The sequence below is a fragment of the Hylobates moloch genome, unplaced genomic scaffold, assembly GCF_009828535.3.
Source record: "Hylobates moloch isolate HMO894 unplaced genomic scaffold, HMol_V3 SCAFFOLD_13, whole genome shotgun sequence".
Classification (NCBI taxonomy): Eukaryota; Metazoa; Chordata; class Mammalia; order Primates; family Hylobatidae; genus Hylobates; species Hylobates moloch.
The window spans coordinates 30,295,233-30,313,743 of NW_026652288.1; the positions used below are offsets into that span (position 1 = coordinate 30,295,233).

Sequence of the window (18,511 nt, forward strand, 5' to 3'; positions counted from 1 at the left end):
CTGTTACTCAGCTGTTTAGTTTACTAGTTACAGCATATCAGGCAGAGAAGGTTTTTTTAGTTAAAAAATGTATGGATGTTGAATTCCTTATAGCTAGGTTACAGAAAAATTGATATTCCAGTTTTGAGACAGTGGACATCTCTGTTGAAAGAAACAGAGAAGAACTATCAAGGGTGTCTTTAATCGCCTTTTATCTCATACTTTTACAAGGAGCTAAAGGAGTTTTTAGTTTTAAGCAATAATAAAATATATTCTTTTTAAATTCAGAGTGAATTTAATCTAAAATTTATTCTTCTATCCCTTATTGATGTACTTTATTTTAAGCAATCCCAAACTGTTAAAAATAATTTTCCACTAAAAATAAATTAGGATAAATGCACTTAAACTAATTATTGCTTCACAAAAATAGTCACAAAATGATCTTCTCTTTCATTAAGTTTCTCTTGTGGATTAAAATGATTTTGTTGGCAAGATTTTTCTTGTCTTACTATTTTTAAGGGGCGCATTTTCTGTGCTAAAAGAGGCATAGCAGTGAAATGTTTTAGAATCTTAGATGAGACTTAGAGGTCACTTTGTCTAACCTAACTCTGTGGGCAAGAATCCATTCTAGAACAATCTGCAGGGTGACCATTCAGTCTTTCTTTGAATGTTTCTATAATTTGGAGTGCATGTCTTTGTGCCTTTTATTTTTGGACCATTCTGTTTAACATAATCAATATTGTAAGGGTCAAACTCAGTATGTGCTCAGAGCAGTTTTTGCTTCTCAAAATTCGAACTCTAACCAACAGTCTGATTACTACCTAGGATTATGAAAATTACTTGGAGTTCTGTCCTTTCACCATAAATCATGCCTTAGGAATTTAGAGGTCGTTTTCTAACTGTCTACCCAGGGCACAAGTTTCTTCCACAGCCTTCTGATACCATTCCAGTCCTAGCACAAAACAGGTGTTGAATAAACATAGATTGCTGAATGTGATTTTTGTCTACACTGTTGCTCTTAACAAAGTGGGTGCTCAGTGTTTTGAAGAATGAGTTGGGATTGCAAAGCCTCAAGTAGCTAGGGATTTGGAGAACCAGACCTAATCTGAGCCTGAAAAGCAAAAGCAGACCTGGAGATGAGTTGTTACTACCTCAGACTAAATAAAGATCCATCAGAATGATAAATGAGAGTGAGAGCAGCGGGCATGATGGTAAAACTTTCTCTGTGATCTTGAGAGGAACCACTCTCATCTTTGTGTTTTTATACACGATGGAACACTTGGACATAGTAAGTAGTGGTATATAAAAGATCCTTGGAAAATGCTTCCATATTTCTGTTAAATAATACATACAGAAATCTTTGACCAATTAGGTAAAAATTATCAGAATTGTTACTCTTCAATATAAGAAACAATGCATTATAAAATTTTGTAAGATTTATTACTGTTGACACGATTATCTACTATACTAGAAATGGAATAAACATGAGAAATGTGAGAATAGCGTCTTTTTTCCCTGTCTTTTAGTCTGGATAAATTGAATTCTGGAGTTCTGTATAGATATTATAGCTTTATTTCTGTGTAGTATATTTGTTTTTCTGCCTTTGCAGGAGCTGTAAATAAGGTTGACTGGATATGTCTCATCTGGTATTACAGCCGATTAATGTGGACTTGAGATCTTGGCTGCCCAAAGGTTATTTATAACTTTCAGGCATATTCTGGTAGAATGCTGGATGTCAAGGGAGAGGATGTCATGTTACATGAGATGTTCCTGGACACATGGTCTTTGTTGTTGTTGTTGTTGTTGTTTTGGAGACGACACTCTCTTGCCCAGCTGGAGTGCAGTGGTGCAGTCAGATCTCACTGTAACCTGAAATTCCTGGACTCAAGCAATCCTTCTGCATAGCTAAGGCTCTGGGCATGTGCCACAATGCCCGGCTTTTAAAAATTTTTTGTAGAGCTGAAGTCCTGCTATGTTGCCTAGGCTAGTTTTGAACTCCTGGCCTCAAGCGATCTTCCTGCCTTAGCCTCCCAAAGTGCCGGGATTACATATGTGAGCCACCACACCCATCCCAGTCTTGGATTTTTTATTTTGCTATTTTTCATAATGAAAAGCAAAGGATTGTTTGGGATCCATAGGTATCATATATTAGAGACTGCATATATAGGGTTAGATTTGAGGTTTGGGATTTATAGGCTTAAGATTTTTAACTCTTGGCTGGGCACGGTGGCTCATGCCTGTAATCCCAGCACTTTGGGAGGCCGAGGCAGGCGAGTCACAAGTTCAGGAGTTCAAGACCAGCCTGGCCAACGTGGTGAAATCCTGTCTCTACTAAAAATACAAAATATTAGCTGGGTGTGGTGGCGGGCACCTGTAATTCCAGCTACTCGGGAGGCTGAGGCAAGAGAATCACTTGAACCCAGGAGGTGGAGGTTGCAGTGAGCTGAGATCGTGCCACTACACTCCAGCCTGGGTGACAGAGTGAGACTCCGTCTCAAAAGAAAAAGGGACATTTTTTGCTGTGGATCCAAGCCTGTAGGACTCTGCCATGATCCTTTTTACCAGGAGGTCTTCCATGTAGGTATTTCACTTTCAAGGGACTTTTTGGAGTAGGAGTTATAATTAGTTGAGCAGTTATAGACCCTTTTGAAAATTTGACGAAAACTGCAAGCATTTTACCTAGCAAAGTATGTGTACACATTGACATATCTTTATATACAGCTTAAGAGGAATACATTTTTACTGACCTCTTGGAGGCCATCGTTCTAGGACGTAATAGGTACTGGATTAAATACCCATGCTGAAAGTGAACCTCAGCTGTGGGAAAGTAGCTTAATGAGGACCTATGGAATATCTGTAGCTACTTAGCCCAAATGATTTTGTATCAGGATGTTAACACTTTGACTCTGTAACAATTTGGACATATAACTTTTCTAACTTCTTTTTACTTTCTAGTATATTTCTTTAGCTAATATTATTTTGAACCTATGTTTTATTGATCCTGTTATGTTTTTCAAAGTCTTACTGTTTCGTATTGCATTTTTTAAAAAATGCTTTTTTGTTGTGAAGTATAGCAAACATACCAAAAAGTTACTAAAACACAAATGTACAATTTAATGAAAAATTTTGAGTGTAACTGTCAACCAGGTCAAGAAATACAGCATTGTTAGTTCTCCGGCAGGCTACCTAGACTTCCAATCAAAACACCCTCCTTTTGGTAGAAGTAGTCATTAATCTGACTTTTAAGATAGTTATTTTCTTCTTGTTCTTTATAATTTTAGCATCTATATAATCATCTTGAAAATATCTTAATCTTTTAGAAAGTCAAACATTTATTGTATATATTTTTGTTTTGCTGTCTTTCAAAAGTATGCTTCTGTGTATCTTTCATGTTGCTGTAGGTACTTGTAGTTCATCTACTTTCATTGCTGTATCATTTTTCCATTATATGAATATACCACAGTTTGTTGGCTATACCTTGTTCAAGATTATCATGATATTTGCCAAGAGAACTTTTGATTCTGTATCGTATATTTGCCTTTAGATCAATTTCTCTCTTTAGTAATAAGTCAAATGTTAACTAGTAAATTTGTTACATGTAAATTGAGAATTCAAAGAAGAGTTTGAAATCAATAATCAGCTTTTATTGTAATCTGTTATTTTACTTTCAAGAACTCATAAGTCTATAATATATTGTTTTTCTAAATACTTCATATGTATTGTATACCTGGCCCATCAGAAAAGTGAATTAAGGAAATTCAGCAAATATTTGAACATTACTATGTTCTAGGTAGTAAGGCTTGTAGTATTTTAGTAGATGTATAGTTAATTTATTCTTTACATAGTGTCAAAATAAATAAGATCTATGTTTTTGTTTTTAAAACATCATAGTACAGGAAGCTATAAAGTGAACAGTTTAACTTTATGGGATTTTTTTTTTTCCCCTGTACCTAGTGCTAATTCTTTGACTGTTCTTTCTAGAAAAAAAGGTAATAATGTTACATATCTATATCCTTAAAATATTACACAGTAGAATATTGATATTCACCTTTTATACTTTTTACTTAATAAGATATCTTGATTTCAATGACAATTAGCATTTTTTAATTAGGAAATCACAGAAGCTTAAAATAGAAATAGTGCTTGATATTCTCATTCTTCTAGATAACCTCATCACCCAATTTTTTATTATAGAAGCAAGGATCATGGGAAATACTAACTTTTACATGTTAGAAGTCATAAGATTTATTTATAGGGCATGATAAAATTTACCTATGGAAAATCATAACTTTAATTTGCTCTATATCTGTATTGTTTTCTTAGGCATTATTGGAGACCATGTTTGGTGTAAAAGTGATTATAACTGGGGATGCATTTGTTCCTGGAGAAAGAAGTGTCATTATCATGAACCATCGGACAAGAATGGACTGGATGTTCCTGTGGAATTGTCTGATGCGATATAGCTACCTCAGATTGGAGAAAATTTGCCTCAAAGCCAGTCTCAAAAGTGTTCCTGGATTTGGTAGGTTATTCACACATTATTTTAAATGGTTCATTCCTTTTAGATGTAATGCACCCACTGTAAAACTGACTTAAGCATTAAAGCGATTACATTTTTTTCCTCATTGGGCTAAAAACGATCTCTGGTTCTTTTGTCTTTAGTGGATCTGCTATGGCAGATGACTTTGTTTTAATCTCTTTTTAAAAAATATTACTCTGAAAGAGAAAATAAACTGTTCTCAAGGAAATGAATATATAGTATCTGAGGACCACAACATTGAAGGATATGAATTAATAGTTTAGTAACTTTTTATTGCAGGTAGCACTTGTGATTTCGGCCAGAAACTGGTCTGTGCTGATAAAGTACTTGACATTGACTGATTCATTCATATTCATGTAGTAAATGTTAATTGAATACCTAGGTTCGAAGCATTCATTATGCTAGGTGCTGGTACTTTCTGAACTTCCCCAATCTATAACTTTTTAAAAAAAATCTTTTTATCGTGCTTATATAATATAATATTAAAGTTCCTGGAAATGTTTATTTTAAATGGCTAGGAATACAGTATGTTCATTGTGTGTTGGAGAAGTAGGGATATTTCAGCACTGCATGTTAAAAATAAATGGCCTCCTTTCTCAACTTGCTACTTAATGTGAAATAAGGGAGGGGAAAGATTATAAATATATTCAAACCACTTATTCACATGGGTATATGAAGTACGCACTAGATCCTCCTGACAGCCTCGTTAATTACATTTATACTTCTGTGGTTTACGTAGGTAACATTTCTTACTTAAACTGTGTACCGTCTTAAACCGTTCCTCTATTAGTGTACTGACATGGTTTATGATTTGTGAGGGCAAAGGGCAGGCCTTCACAGGATAGACTAGTAAGGATAGACTAGCAAGGGTGTTTGTAGTTGATTTACTGTTTGTGTGTGTGTGTTTTGTTTTTTTTTTATATGGGAGATGGAGTCTCGCTCTGTTCCCCAGCCTGGAGTGCAGTGGCACAGTCTGGGCTCACTGCAAGCTCCAGCTCACTGCAGGCTCCATCTTGCAGGTTCATGCTATTCTCCTGGCTTAGCCTCCCAAGTAGCTGGGACCACAGGCACCAGCCACCACACCTGGCTATTTTTTTTGTATTTTTAGTAAAGACGGGGTTTCACCATGTTAGCCAGGATGGTCTCGATCTTCTGAGCTCGTAAGTCGCCTGCCTTGGCCTCCCAAAGTGCTGGAACAGGTGTGAGCCACTGTGCCCTGCCAACTGTTTGTGTTTTAATTGCCTTTGTACTTAGAGCTCTTTGCCACTTTTCCAATATAGTGATCTCAGGGTAGTCACATTTCTTACATGGCAGCTGGCTTTCCTTAGAGAACACTTTCACTTGAGAACCAGCAAGAAGCTGCAAGGTATTTTATGACCTAGCCTTACAATTCAAACAGGATCACTCCTACCATATGTTATTGGTGGAAGCAGTTACCATCCTCAAAGATTCTAGAGGAGGGAGCATAGACCCCACAGATTGAAGATGTGTCTAAGATCTCAGTATTTAAAAAACTGCCACATCCCTAAGAGGACTGATAAATAAAAGAGAAGGCACATATTACCAGTAGCAAGATTGATTCTACATGAGATATACTAACAGGATATTAAGAATAACATTATACCAATGACTTTAAAAGTATATATGAGATTTTAAAAATACAGAAAAATGCAACTGACGAAATCTTTCATTAACAGAAAATGAAAAAGCCACAGTTATGTGTCTAATAGAGATTGAATCCATAGTTAAAAGTCTTCTTACAGAGGTTTTTGTAGGACAATGGCAGCTGTGTATTTTTCTTCACCCTAATTAAAAAAAAAATTATGAAATCAAGCAGGAGAGGAAAGAAAACCATGTATCACCCATCTCTTTTAGTGTGAGAAGACAAATAATGCGATAAGCGTTCAATTGATTTATGAAGAGAAATAAATTCCATAACATTTCCTTCTGCCCTCCCGTCCTTACAAATTTAAGAGTACCAAGAGTGGGGAGAAGAAGAGTAAGAGTAGAATGACATGCACCTGAGGCTTGGCAGCAGTTCTGTCCCTTCTAGTGGTAGAGCATTGTGTGCATGTGTGTGTTCACCCTCAGGGTCAAAAAAGACTTGCCTTCCCAGCATTCTTGCTTCCAGTAAAGCCACACCACAGCATCCACAAACAGCTGCAGCCTAGGCCAGTGAGGCACTCAGTAGACACCACTGATGTTGATGAAAGCTGAAGAAATCATATGGAGTCCATATTACTGTTCTTACATGGAACCAAAGTCAAGGCACCCTACCCAACTGAGACTATACGACATATCTACAGGAAAAAGTTTTTCCCTATGAAAGCTACATCATAAAATTGGAAAAAGTGGCTGTTCCATTGTATGCACAGATACCAGTGTTAGGGACACAGGAAAAGTGAAAAGGCAAGGAAACTTGATGCCTCCAAAGGAACACAAGAATTCTCCAGTTAATATACCCCAAAGTAAAGGAAACCTATCAAATGCCTGAAAAGGAATTCAAAATAAAGGTCTTAAGGAAACTCAGCAAAATACAAGAGAACACAGATAAAGGATTCAACACCATCAGGAAACAATTCATGATCTCAATGAGAAATTCAGGAAAATGGTAGATATCATAAAAAAGAATCAGATCTCAAAACAAAAATACAGTAAATGAAATAAAAATAAAATCAAGAGCTTCAACAATAAACTAGATCAAGCAGAAGAAAGAATTTCTGAACCTGAAAACACATGTTTTCAAATAACCCAGCCAAATCAAAAGAAAGAATGAAGAAAGCTTACAGAACATGTGGAACATCATCAAGTGATCAATTTTTGCATTATGGGAGTTGGAGAAGAAGGGGTGAACAAAGGCATTGAAACCTACTTAATGAAATAATAGCTGAAAACTTTCCAAGTCTTGGGAGTAATATGGACATCCAGACACAGCAAGCCCAATGATCTTCAAATAGGTTGAACCTGAAAAGGGCTTCTCCAAGGCACTTTATGGTCAAACTCTCAAAAGTCAAGAGAGAATTCTATAAACAGCTAGAGAAAGGTGTCAAATCACATAAAAGAATCCCCATCAGACTAATGGCAGATTTCTTAGCAGAAACTTTACAGGCCAGGAGAGAATGGGATAATATATTCAACGTGCTGAAAGAAAAAACTGTCAGCCGAGGGTACTATAACTGGCAATGCTATTCTTTAGAAATAAAGGAGAAATAGTCTTTCCCAGACAAGTGAAAATGAGGGAATTCATCATCACTAGACTGGCCCTAAAAGAAATGATTAATTGCTTATGTATCTGCAGTAAAAAACTGATATGCAAGCATTATGAAAACATGCAGATAAAACACACTAATAGAACAGATATATAGATGAAAAAGAGAAGGGAGTCAAACATTAACACTACAGAAAAATCACCAAATTGCATAGATAAACAATAAGACAGGAAGAAAGATACAAAAGATATACAAAATAACTGGAAATCAGTTTAAAAGTAGTGGGTATAAGTCCTCACCTATTAATAACATTGAATGTAAAGCATTTAAATTCCCCTATTAAAAAATATAGACTGGCTGAATGAATTTTTTAAAAAAGACAAAGCAGGACCCAACTATATGCTGCCTGCAAGAAGCTGACTTCACCCGTGAAGATACATATAGACTGAAAATGAAGGAATTGAGAAAGAAAGTCTATGCACATGGAAACCAAACAGGAGCAGGAGTAGGTATGGTGTATCAGATAAAATAGACTTCAAGTTAAAAAAAGAAAAAAACCCACAACATAAAAAGTGACAAGGAAGGCAATTATTAATATATGGTGATAAAGGGATCAATTCAGCAAGAGGATATAACAATTATAAATATATCTATATATACACACACACGCACGCACACCAAACACCGGAACACCCAGATATATAAAGCAAATACTGTTAGATCTAAAGGGAGCGTTAGACCAGACCCCAATATAGTAATAGTTGAGGACTTCAGCACCTCACTCTCATCAACAGATAGATGATCCAGACAGAAAATCAACCAAGACATATACTGGATTTAAACTGCATTATAAACCAAGTGGACCTAACAGATATTTAAATAATATTTCATTTAACAGCCACAGAATATACATTATTTTCATCAGTTCATGGAACATTCTCCAGGACAGATCATGTGTTAGGCCACAAAACAAGTTTCAGCAAATTTTAAAAAATCGAAATTATGTTAAGTATCCTGTCAGACCACAATGAAATAAAGTTAGAAATTAATAACAAGAGGAAATTTGGAAACTGTACCAATACTTGGAAATTAAACAAATTTCTGAATGACCAGTGGGTCAGTGAAGAAATTAAGAAGGAAATAAAAAAAAATTTGAAGCAAATGAAAATAGAAACATAACATACTGAAACCTATAGGATACAGCAAAAGCAGTAGTAAGAGTGCAGCTTACAGCAGTAAATGCCTACATCAAAAAAGTAAAAAGATTTCAAATAACCTAATGCACCTCTATGAACTAGGAAAGCAAGAACAAACCAAACTGAAAATTAGCAAAAGGAAAGATATAAGAAAGATTAGAGCAGAACTGAACAAAATAGAGACTAAAAAATACAAAGAGTCAATGAAATGGAATGTTGATTTTTTTGGAAAGATAGATAAAACTGATAAACCATTAGTTAGACTAAGTAACAAAGAGAGAAGATGAAAAAAAAAAAAATTAGGCCACGTGCAGTAGCTCATGGCTTTAGCACTTTGGGAGGCCAAGGCAGGTCGATCACCTGAGTCAGGAGTTGGAGACCAGCCTGGCCAACATGATGAAACCCCACCTCTACTGAAATACAAAAATTAGGCGGGCATGATGGTGGGCACCTGTAATCCCAGCTCCTTGGGAGGCTAAGGCAGGAGGATCGTTTGAACCCAGGAGGTGGAGGTTGCAGTGAGCCGAGATTGCACCAGTGCACTGCAGCGTGGGTGACACAGCCAGACTCCATCTCAAAAAAAAAAAAAAAAAAAAAAATTAGAACTGTAATAAAAAAATCAGAAATGTAATATGAGATATTACAGCTGATACCACAGAAATACAGAAGATCATTAGAGAATATTATGAATTACTATATGCCAGCCAATTGGAAAACATAGCAGAAATTGATAAATTCCTGAACATATAAACTGTCAAGATTGAAATAGGGAAAAATAGAAAACCCAAACAGACCAGTAACAAGTAATTAGATTAAATCAATAATTTAAAAAATCTCCCAGCAAAGAAAAGCTCAGGACCAGATGGCTTCACTACTGAATTCTACCAACCTCCCCCAACATTTTTTTTTTTTGAGATGGAATCTGGCTCTGTCACCCAGGCTGGAGTGCAGTGGTGTGATCTTGGCTCACTCCAACCTCCACCTACCTGGTTCAAGCGATTCTCCTGCCTCAGCCTCCTGAGTAGCTGGGACTACAGGCGCACGCCACCACGCCCAGCTAATTTTTGTATTTTTAGTGGAGCTGGGGTTTCACCATTTTGGCCAGGATCTCTTGACCTCATGATCTGCCCACCTTCGCCTCCCAGAGTGCTGGGATTACAAGCTTGAGCCACCGTGCCCAGCCTTTTTTTTTTTTTTTTTTTTTTTTTTTTTAAACAGGGTCTCACTCTCACACATGCTAGAGTACAGTGGCATGATCATAACTCACTGCAATCTTGAACTGGGCTCAAGTGGTCCTTCCACCTCACCCTCCTCATGAGTAGCTAAAACTATTAATCCAAGCTCGCACAATGATGCCTGGCTAATTTTTTTAAAAATAAAACTTTAGAGCCAAGCATGTTTAGTCAGGATCTAGACACCAGTAAATGTTCTCTTTTAATGTTATATATACTGTTTTAACAGGCTTGGCTGGTCTATCTTCAATTTATTTAATAACATGTATTACAAAACTATATAAACAAAAACCTTAGATTACCATGTATGGATCATGCTAAAGTAAACTGTCCGCTAATCATTTTAAAGAATCTTCTCTTGGATAAATGGTTTGTACTTCTTAATCATGGTCCATCTTAAATTAGATGTCAAAAAAATTTTCAATTTGGGTATAATTTCAGGAGAAGGAAAAGGTAAAAGAATCTCTAATGATTTGTTATTATGTGCTGTGTACAGAATACTGTGTAAGGGACTTTATATACATTATCTTATTTAAAGGTCACAACTGCATATCATAACATAATCCTCTTAAAGAAAATGGAGTTTAAGAATGTTAAATAATTTGCCTTGTTCCACATAGATACTATGGGGTAGCAATAAATTATGAAACCGGGTCTGTTTAGTTCTAGAGTCAAGGCATAAAAATATTTAATTTTAAATAAAATGTTTAATTACTTAAATTTTTATGTATTATAACTAACAGGTACATTGTACAGAATCAAAAGCTACAAAGAGTTGTATACTGAAAATACATTTTTGTCTCATCCTGGCTCTGTAGTCACTTGGTTTCCCCAAAACAGTCGTTAACAGTTGTTTTCAGAGTTATTCCGTGCATGTATAAGCAGATTGTTTTCTTACCCTCAATTTTGTTAAATAGAAATGGGTGTAACAAAATATATACACTGTTCTTCATATTTTTAAAAAAGTATTTAGCAATATATGTTGGAGATTATTCCATGTCAGTGAGTGTATCTATTGCTGCATTATTTTTAAATGATATCACAGTATTTAAGGTTACATATTTTTAACTCATCCACTGTTTAAATTTTTCCAATCTTCAGCACTTACTAATAATGTTGCAGTGATTTTCTTTGTCTGTGCCGTATTTCACATAAAACTGAATTTATCAGTAAGAGTTGAAACCTAGATCAGAGTTTGAGAGATATTGTCCATATCCATCCATAGGAATTAAATCAATTTATATTTCAAACAACAATATATATGCTGTTTCATTACACTCTCAGAAATATGGTGCTATGAAATACCTGCTCTTTGTCAAACTTGGATAAAGAAGATATTTCAATGTAGGTTTATATTTATTTTTCTTTATTTTCCTTTCTTTTTTTTTTTTTGAGACGAAGTCTCCCTCTTGTCCCCCAGGCTACAGTGCAATGGTGCAATCTCGGCTCACTGCAACATCCGCCTCCCAGGTTCAAGCAATTCTCCTGCCTTAGCCTCCCTAGTAGCTGGGATTACAGGCACCTGCCACCATGCCTGGCTAATTTTTGTATTTGAAGTAGAGACGGGGTTTCACTGTGTTGGCCAAGCTGGTCTTGAACTCCTGACCTCGTGATTCGCCCGCCTTAGCCTCCCAAAGTGCTGAGATTACAGGCGTGAACCACCATGCCTGGCGATATTTATTTTTCTTACAGGTGATGAGGCTGGACATTTTTCTGTTGGAATGTTAGTCTTTATCCTTTTGGGCTATACAAATTCTTAGTAGAAATATTAACATTTTGTCTGGGGTGAGTTGCTAATATTTTCTCTGTCTTTTGTCCATTTTCTTTGTTTAGGTTATTTTTTTTCTAGTGGAACTACTGTTTTTATGCAGTCAAACTGATTAATCTTTTATGTCATCTGAATTTTGTAGCAAACTTAGCTTTTCCATCATGCTTTTATGGTTTCACTTGTCATGCTTATTCTGGTCTAAGCTAGGAGAGCTGGGCATGGTAATTCCAGCTTTTTGGTTGGCTGAGGAGTTGAGCCCAGGAGTTTAAGACTACATTGAGCTATGACTGCACCACTGCACTCCAGCCTAGGTGGCAGAGTGAGACCCTGTCTCTTAAAAAAGAAAACAAAAAAGTTATTAAATAAAAAATCTAGGAGAAAGGGACTTCTTGTTTATCCCCCCAAATAGCTACTAAGCCCAGTACTCTTTTCTGAATAATTAATCTTTTCTTGATTAGTTTGAAATGTCACATTTTATCAGGATTTATTTTATTCTGAATTTCCATTTGTTATAGGGTCTGTTTCCAGACTTTCTGTTCTCTTCTGTTGATCTAATTATGCATAAGTACCATGCTGTTTTATTTACCATACCTTTATATTACTTTTAATGTATTACTTACATTCAATAAAATTAACCAGTTTTAAATTGCATACTGTCACGTAACTCACAACAGTCAAGTTAATTGTATCCTTGTGCCCTTTTGCACCCAAACCCCTGGATAATATGGTAAATGTGTGTTTAACTTTATAACTTACTTCCATACAATTTTTCTCCTTTTACATTTTTACCAGTAATGTAAGAGAGAATTCCAGGTGTCCCATATCCTTCTTAGCATTAGGTATTATCAGTCTTTCTGACTTCAGCTATTTTTGTGGCTTTGTTGTGGCAACTTAGTGTGGTTTCAATTTTCATTTCTCTTAAGATTAGGGATTTTGATCCTCTTCTCCTGTGCTCATTGGCCATTCATATAGCTTGTTTTGTGATGTTTCTAGTCATATCTTTTCTCTTTTATTTATGGGTTGTTTCTTTTCTATTGCTGTATAAGAGTTCTTCAAAAATTCTGGATATAGGCTCTTGATAGATACGATTTTTGCAGTTTTTTACCCCAGACTGTGGTTTACCTTTCTACTTTTTTTAAACCTGTCTTTCAAAGAGAAAACTTTATCTTCATTAGGTCTTTTTAAACCATTTCTTCTTATTGTTCTTTCTTTGTCTAACCTTGTGTCACAAATATTTTCCCCTCCCAAGAAGTTTAATGGTCTTACTTCTTAACTTTATGTATGACCCATTTTGATTCAATTTTTATTGTGAGGCAGGGTCAGTGTTTATTTTTTTACTATACAGCTTTCCAGTTTTCCAGCAGCTTTTATTAAAAAGTCTACCCACTATCCACTCAACTAACTTAACGCATTTTTGAAAATTATTTGTCCGGTAAGTGTTATTTCATCAATGTCACTCTGTCATGATACTGTAATTTTATAGCAAGAATTGAAATCAGCAGTTCTTTTAAATTTTTTTCAACTATTTGAGTATTTTTCCTCTCCATTAAAATTTTAAAATAAGCTTGGTAATTTCTTCAAAAAATCCTCAAGATTTTTATTGTGATTTCGTTGAATCTAATTTCCCTTTGCAGTACTTGTAGTTTTTCATATAAAGGTCTTTCACAACTTGGATTTGATTTGTTTCTGAGTATTTTTGATTGACGCTATTGTGGAGTTGTTTTAAATTTTTACTTTCCAATTGTTTGCTGCCAGTTTATAGAAATGCAGTTGATATTTGTATCTTGCAACTTTTCTAAATTGAACGATTCTACATGCTTTGTGGGTTCCTTAGGATTTCTATATACATAATCACATGGCTTGTATGTAAATATTATTTTAATTTTAATATTAAACTTTTATGCCTTTTTTTTTTTTTGCCTTATTGCAGTGGCTATTCTTTTAGTATAATGTTAAGTAGAAGTGTTGAGGGCAGACATCCTTGCCGTGTTCCTGATGTTAGGTAGAAAGCCTTGAGCCTTTCACTGTTGAGTATAATGCTAACTGTAGATTTTTCACAGATGCTTTTAATTAGGTTGAGGCGTTCCCTTCTATTCCTGATTTGCTGTGACTTTTATCATAAAATGGTGTCAAATTTGGTTTTAATGCTTTTTCTGTACCTATTAAAATGATAAGATGAATTTTCTCCCTTATTCTATTAATATGTTAAATTGCATTGGTTAATCTCTGATGGTAAACTAACCTTACATTTCTAGGATTATTTCCACTTAACCTTTTTATATATTTTTGGATTCATTATGCTAATAGCTTTAAAGGGTTTTCATATCTGTGTTCATTAGGGATTTTGTTCTTTTTTCTTGTGAGATATTTATCTGTTTGTGACCTCATAAAATGAGATGGTCAGTGTTCTCTCCTTGCATGTTTTCTGTTAAGAGTTTGTATAGGACTGATGTTATTTCCTCTTTAAATGATTAAAGGAATTCACCAGTGAAGCCAGCTAAGCATGGAGTTTTCTTTAGTGAGTGTCTTTTTAATTACAAACTCAATTTTTTGAGTTGATATTGAATTCTTTAGTTCATCTGTTTCTTGTAATTTTTCAAGAAATTGTTATCTAAGTTTTCAAACTAAAGTGTCAAACTAAGGAATCAAGTTGTTAATAATATTTTGTTAATTTTTTAATGCTTAAAGAGTCTGTAGTTAATCCCTTCTTTTACTTCTCACTTTTCTTGTTCAGTCTGGCTGGAGTTTTGTCAGTTTTATTGATTTGCCCCTCTCCCCTAAAAGAATCAGCTTTTGGTTTCATTGATTTCTTCCGCTCCCCTCATCAATCTGTGTTTTTAGTTTTACTGATTTCTAATCTTTATTATTTCCTAACTTTTATGTTCTTTGGGCTTAATTTGCTTTTTTTAAAATTTTTTAGTTTCTTAACATAGAAGCTTAAGCCATTGATCTAATACCATGTTCCTTTTTTAACACAGGTGTTTAGGACTACACATTTTCTTTCAGCACTGCTGTAGTTGTGTGTTGTATTCACATATTTTTCTGTGGACTGCCTTTAGCCCGAGGCTGAAAGCTTTGGAGAAGGAAACATACTCTTAGAGCTTTCCATCTCCCTTCCCGCAAGTGAACATGAGCTCCCACCAGTCTGTCAACTTCTGCTCTCTCTCTAGTACCTTCTGATGATTACCTTTATCTTATGTCCAGATTTTGTCATTGTTTTCTACAGGGATGATTTGACCGATAGGGTCTTAACTCCATCATGCTAGAAAATGGAAACTGCTTAAGGACTTTTTTTCCTTTTTAACTATTAGGAGAAAGATTCCTGAAGCATAGAATTTTAGAATTGGCATAGAATTGAGAGATTACTTAGTTTCTCTTTATGCAATACAGGAATCATCCCTGACCCATTCTTTCTTCAATTAGTTACCAAATCCTAGTTTTTCTCAAAATATAAAAATATTCTGTGTCCAATTATGCTGTTAGTAGCTTGCAGGTTGTAGCTGAGCTCCTGATCGCTTGGTCCTTTGGATTATCCTTCCCTTCCTTTAGTCCCACCCTTAAATACCCAGTAGGGCTAGAGTCCTTCTCAACTTCCCCTCTGTGTGTTACTTCCATCAGCTTTGAATACCTGATGTGTGGGTATTCCTAAGGGATTATTCTTGTTTATCCTGAGGCCCACTTTGGATATTGGTTTATGAAGGTGGATACACCCTCCTACCCCTTACCTTACAGAAATCCATTAGACTTATGGTCCATAATCTTTTTCCTTCACCACTGAGTGTTTATTTCTCCTACTCTGTACTGGTATAGTCATTTTTATTATTCCAAACCTGTCCTTCTGCAAGACAAGAGGAAAATTCATCTTGAGCCCCTATTTAAGTATTTCATTCTTAACTTTTCCATTTGTTTATTTTCTTTTGCTTCCTGAGTTATAAGCTATTTACAGAGTATCTTACCCATTGTAGGCTCTTAACTATTTGTAAGCTTGATAGGATTTCATGAAAATGCAAACTACTAATGGGAACATATTTTGGATTGGAGAAAAAAAGATTTTAGAACCTCGAAAGCAAACAAATACAGAGTAATTTAAGCCAAGTGTAAGTGTAAGCAGCAAACAAAACAGCATGTTTGCCAATGAGAGTTAAAAAGGGAATTAAAGTTGGAGTTTGCTGGAGGAAATGATAGGGAAAAGAATGGATGCTTGGTAGTGGTCAACTATATACTGTTTGAGACTATACCAGTTTTAGCTTGTTGACAATTTGGTGTAATTTTAGGGAGAATTTAAGATTGCTATGCACATTTTTTTTTCAAATAAATGTTTGCTTACCAGATGTTTAGAATATAATTATCTGGTCTATTTAATTCTTGTGCAAATGACTAAAGGAAAACACTGTATCTGTAATGCCAGGTTGGGAAACGGATGAGAGTTTAGAATAGAAAGTTCTTTTCTTAAAGTATAAAAGCAACAGACCTATGTAACAGGGTAGGAAATAAATCATTATAAGTATTTAGATTTCAGATCAAGTTATAAAGAGTTTTGTTAAATTAACTAAACTGTTTAGAATTTATTAAGATGTACAGAATAGATTTTAAGAAAAAATGTTTCGTAGAGTTCAGCTGTCTCTGATGGTGGTACATATGTAGATTTTTACTTCTAGCCAATTTTATGACCACTTAACTAGTGAAATGAAATATTAAACTTAAAACTGTCATAAAAAGTCCATTTGCCTAGTGATTTTGTGCCAGGAAATGCATGTGCCAATTGTACATACCCAACTCATGGCTTCTTGGTTTCTCTGGATTATTAATCACTCTAGTGTGAGAAAAGAGTTTGAGCCTTTTAGAAAGCATGAAAAGGAGAGTAATATTAAAGAGATAGTGATTTAAAACCTGGCCAAGTCATGGATTAAGCCAGAAATTTTCCTGATATGACCTCATGATTTCATATTAAATTGTTATATAATTCTGGAATTCTAAAGCATTACATTCTGCAATGTAGCGTAGTGGTGAAAACTAGGAAAGGCACACATTGTGATATATCTAGATAATTCAGAGTGAGATCAGAGAGAAGCCAGCAGGAACAGCATGGCCGCTGATGAATGCTTTCAGCCATTCTCAGTTTTTCAAGACATACGAAGACTGTTATTGGATACGTAGAAGTTCCTGTAGCAGTCTGCTTTCAGAGGATAATGGAAACTGGATAGGAAGCTGTTCAGAAGTTCAGCCTCCCAGAATATAAACTGCCAAAATATTAAATGATTTTTTTAGTCAAATCTGATGAAATGATTAGAATTTTATTTTACATGCTGTTGATATTTTTACGTATGAATTTTTCTTTTTAAAGATCATGAAGAAAAACAACTCAGTTACAATGTGTTGTTTACCTTTTTAGTACACTATAGGAACATGATGATAATGCATGCTGCTGTTAACATGAAAGTGGTTCAGTACAGTGATATGGGAATTGGAAAGACTCATGTGGTCAGATTGTCAGTTTGATCTGTAGTTTATTGATGTATTTATAAACATTACAATAAATTTGTGTAAATGTGCCATTGCTAACACAGTTTTAAAAATTACTACATTTATTGAAGTCACCTTAATTTTATTTACTACTGCATGTTAACCACAAAGAATAGATGTCTATTTGACATATTTAAAATTTATAATGCCTAACTTTACCTCCTGTGAGAAGGAAAACTCCCCCTTTCTTACCCAGCTTCCTCCTACTTAAAACAGACATTCACTAAAATTAGAACAAAGTCAAGCATTGAAAATCTGCTTAGGTATGATGTACACTACTTAGGCAATGGAATTATTAAGTATCCAAACCTCAACATCATGTAGTATACCTGTTTTACAAATCTACACATGTACCCCTTAAGTATATAATAAAAATAATAAAATGCTTTTTGGTATAAAAAAAGAACAAAGTCATGAATATTTTTGACTCTATCCAGTTTGGTGGGTTCTTTTTTTTAATTCAACACAATTTCATGCTGCCCTCCTCTTCATAACAAGAAGAATAAGATGAATGGATTCATCTTATTGATGAATCTATTAAGATGAGTAGATTCATCTTATTGGTGATTTTGTGCCAAGAAACTCACATGCTAGTTGTCCCTTCCTAAACTGTAGAAGACGCCCCACAGGACTCAGTAACACTCCACTCCTGCCAGTTCCTTTAGTACAATCATAGGCATTAGTTATGCTACCTACATTAGGTAAAGGTGCCTTATTACCCAAAAGTAAGAACAGCTCGAGCCTTCCTGGAATGAATCTCCGCAGCTAGTGTGTTTGAAGCTCCACCTGTGACTCTTTCTTCAAAGAGGGCTTCTAGTCAAGGATTCCTGGCTACTTATTAACTATGCTATAGCTATTACTGTCACAGCAGACTTTCTGATGTCCTGGCCTTCTTTATTACATTGATTAGATTATGGTATCCTATTAACTAATCATATAAAGCTTCACAACAGCCTTCTTCCCCTGTGTTATACCACATATTACCTAATAACTAAAGGCCAGAAGTAGTATTTTACTAATCTTAACAGTGAACCACTGTGATGCACACATCCTATGACAGAGAT

At 35.0% G+C, this 18,511-nt stretch overlaps 1 protein-coding gene across 6 annotated transcripts in view; it reads left to right on the forward strand.

The window, feature by feature from the left end:
• LCLAT1 (lysocardiolipin acyltransferase 1) overlaps positions 1-18,511 on the forward strand; it is a 201,969-nt gene that overhangs the window by 90,715 nt on the left and 92,743 nt on the right. For all 6 annotated transcript variants that reach the window (XM_058426479.1, XM_032172608.2, XM_058426476.1 and 3 more), the window contains one exon: positions 4,303-4,501. In XM_058426479.1, coding sequence (XP_058282462.1) covers positions 4,303-4,501 — 199 coding nt within the window. The remainder of the gene's footprint in view (positions 1-4,302; positions 4,502-18,511) is intronic.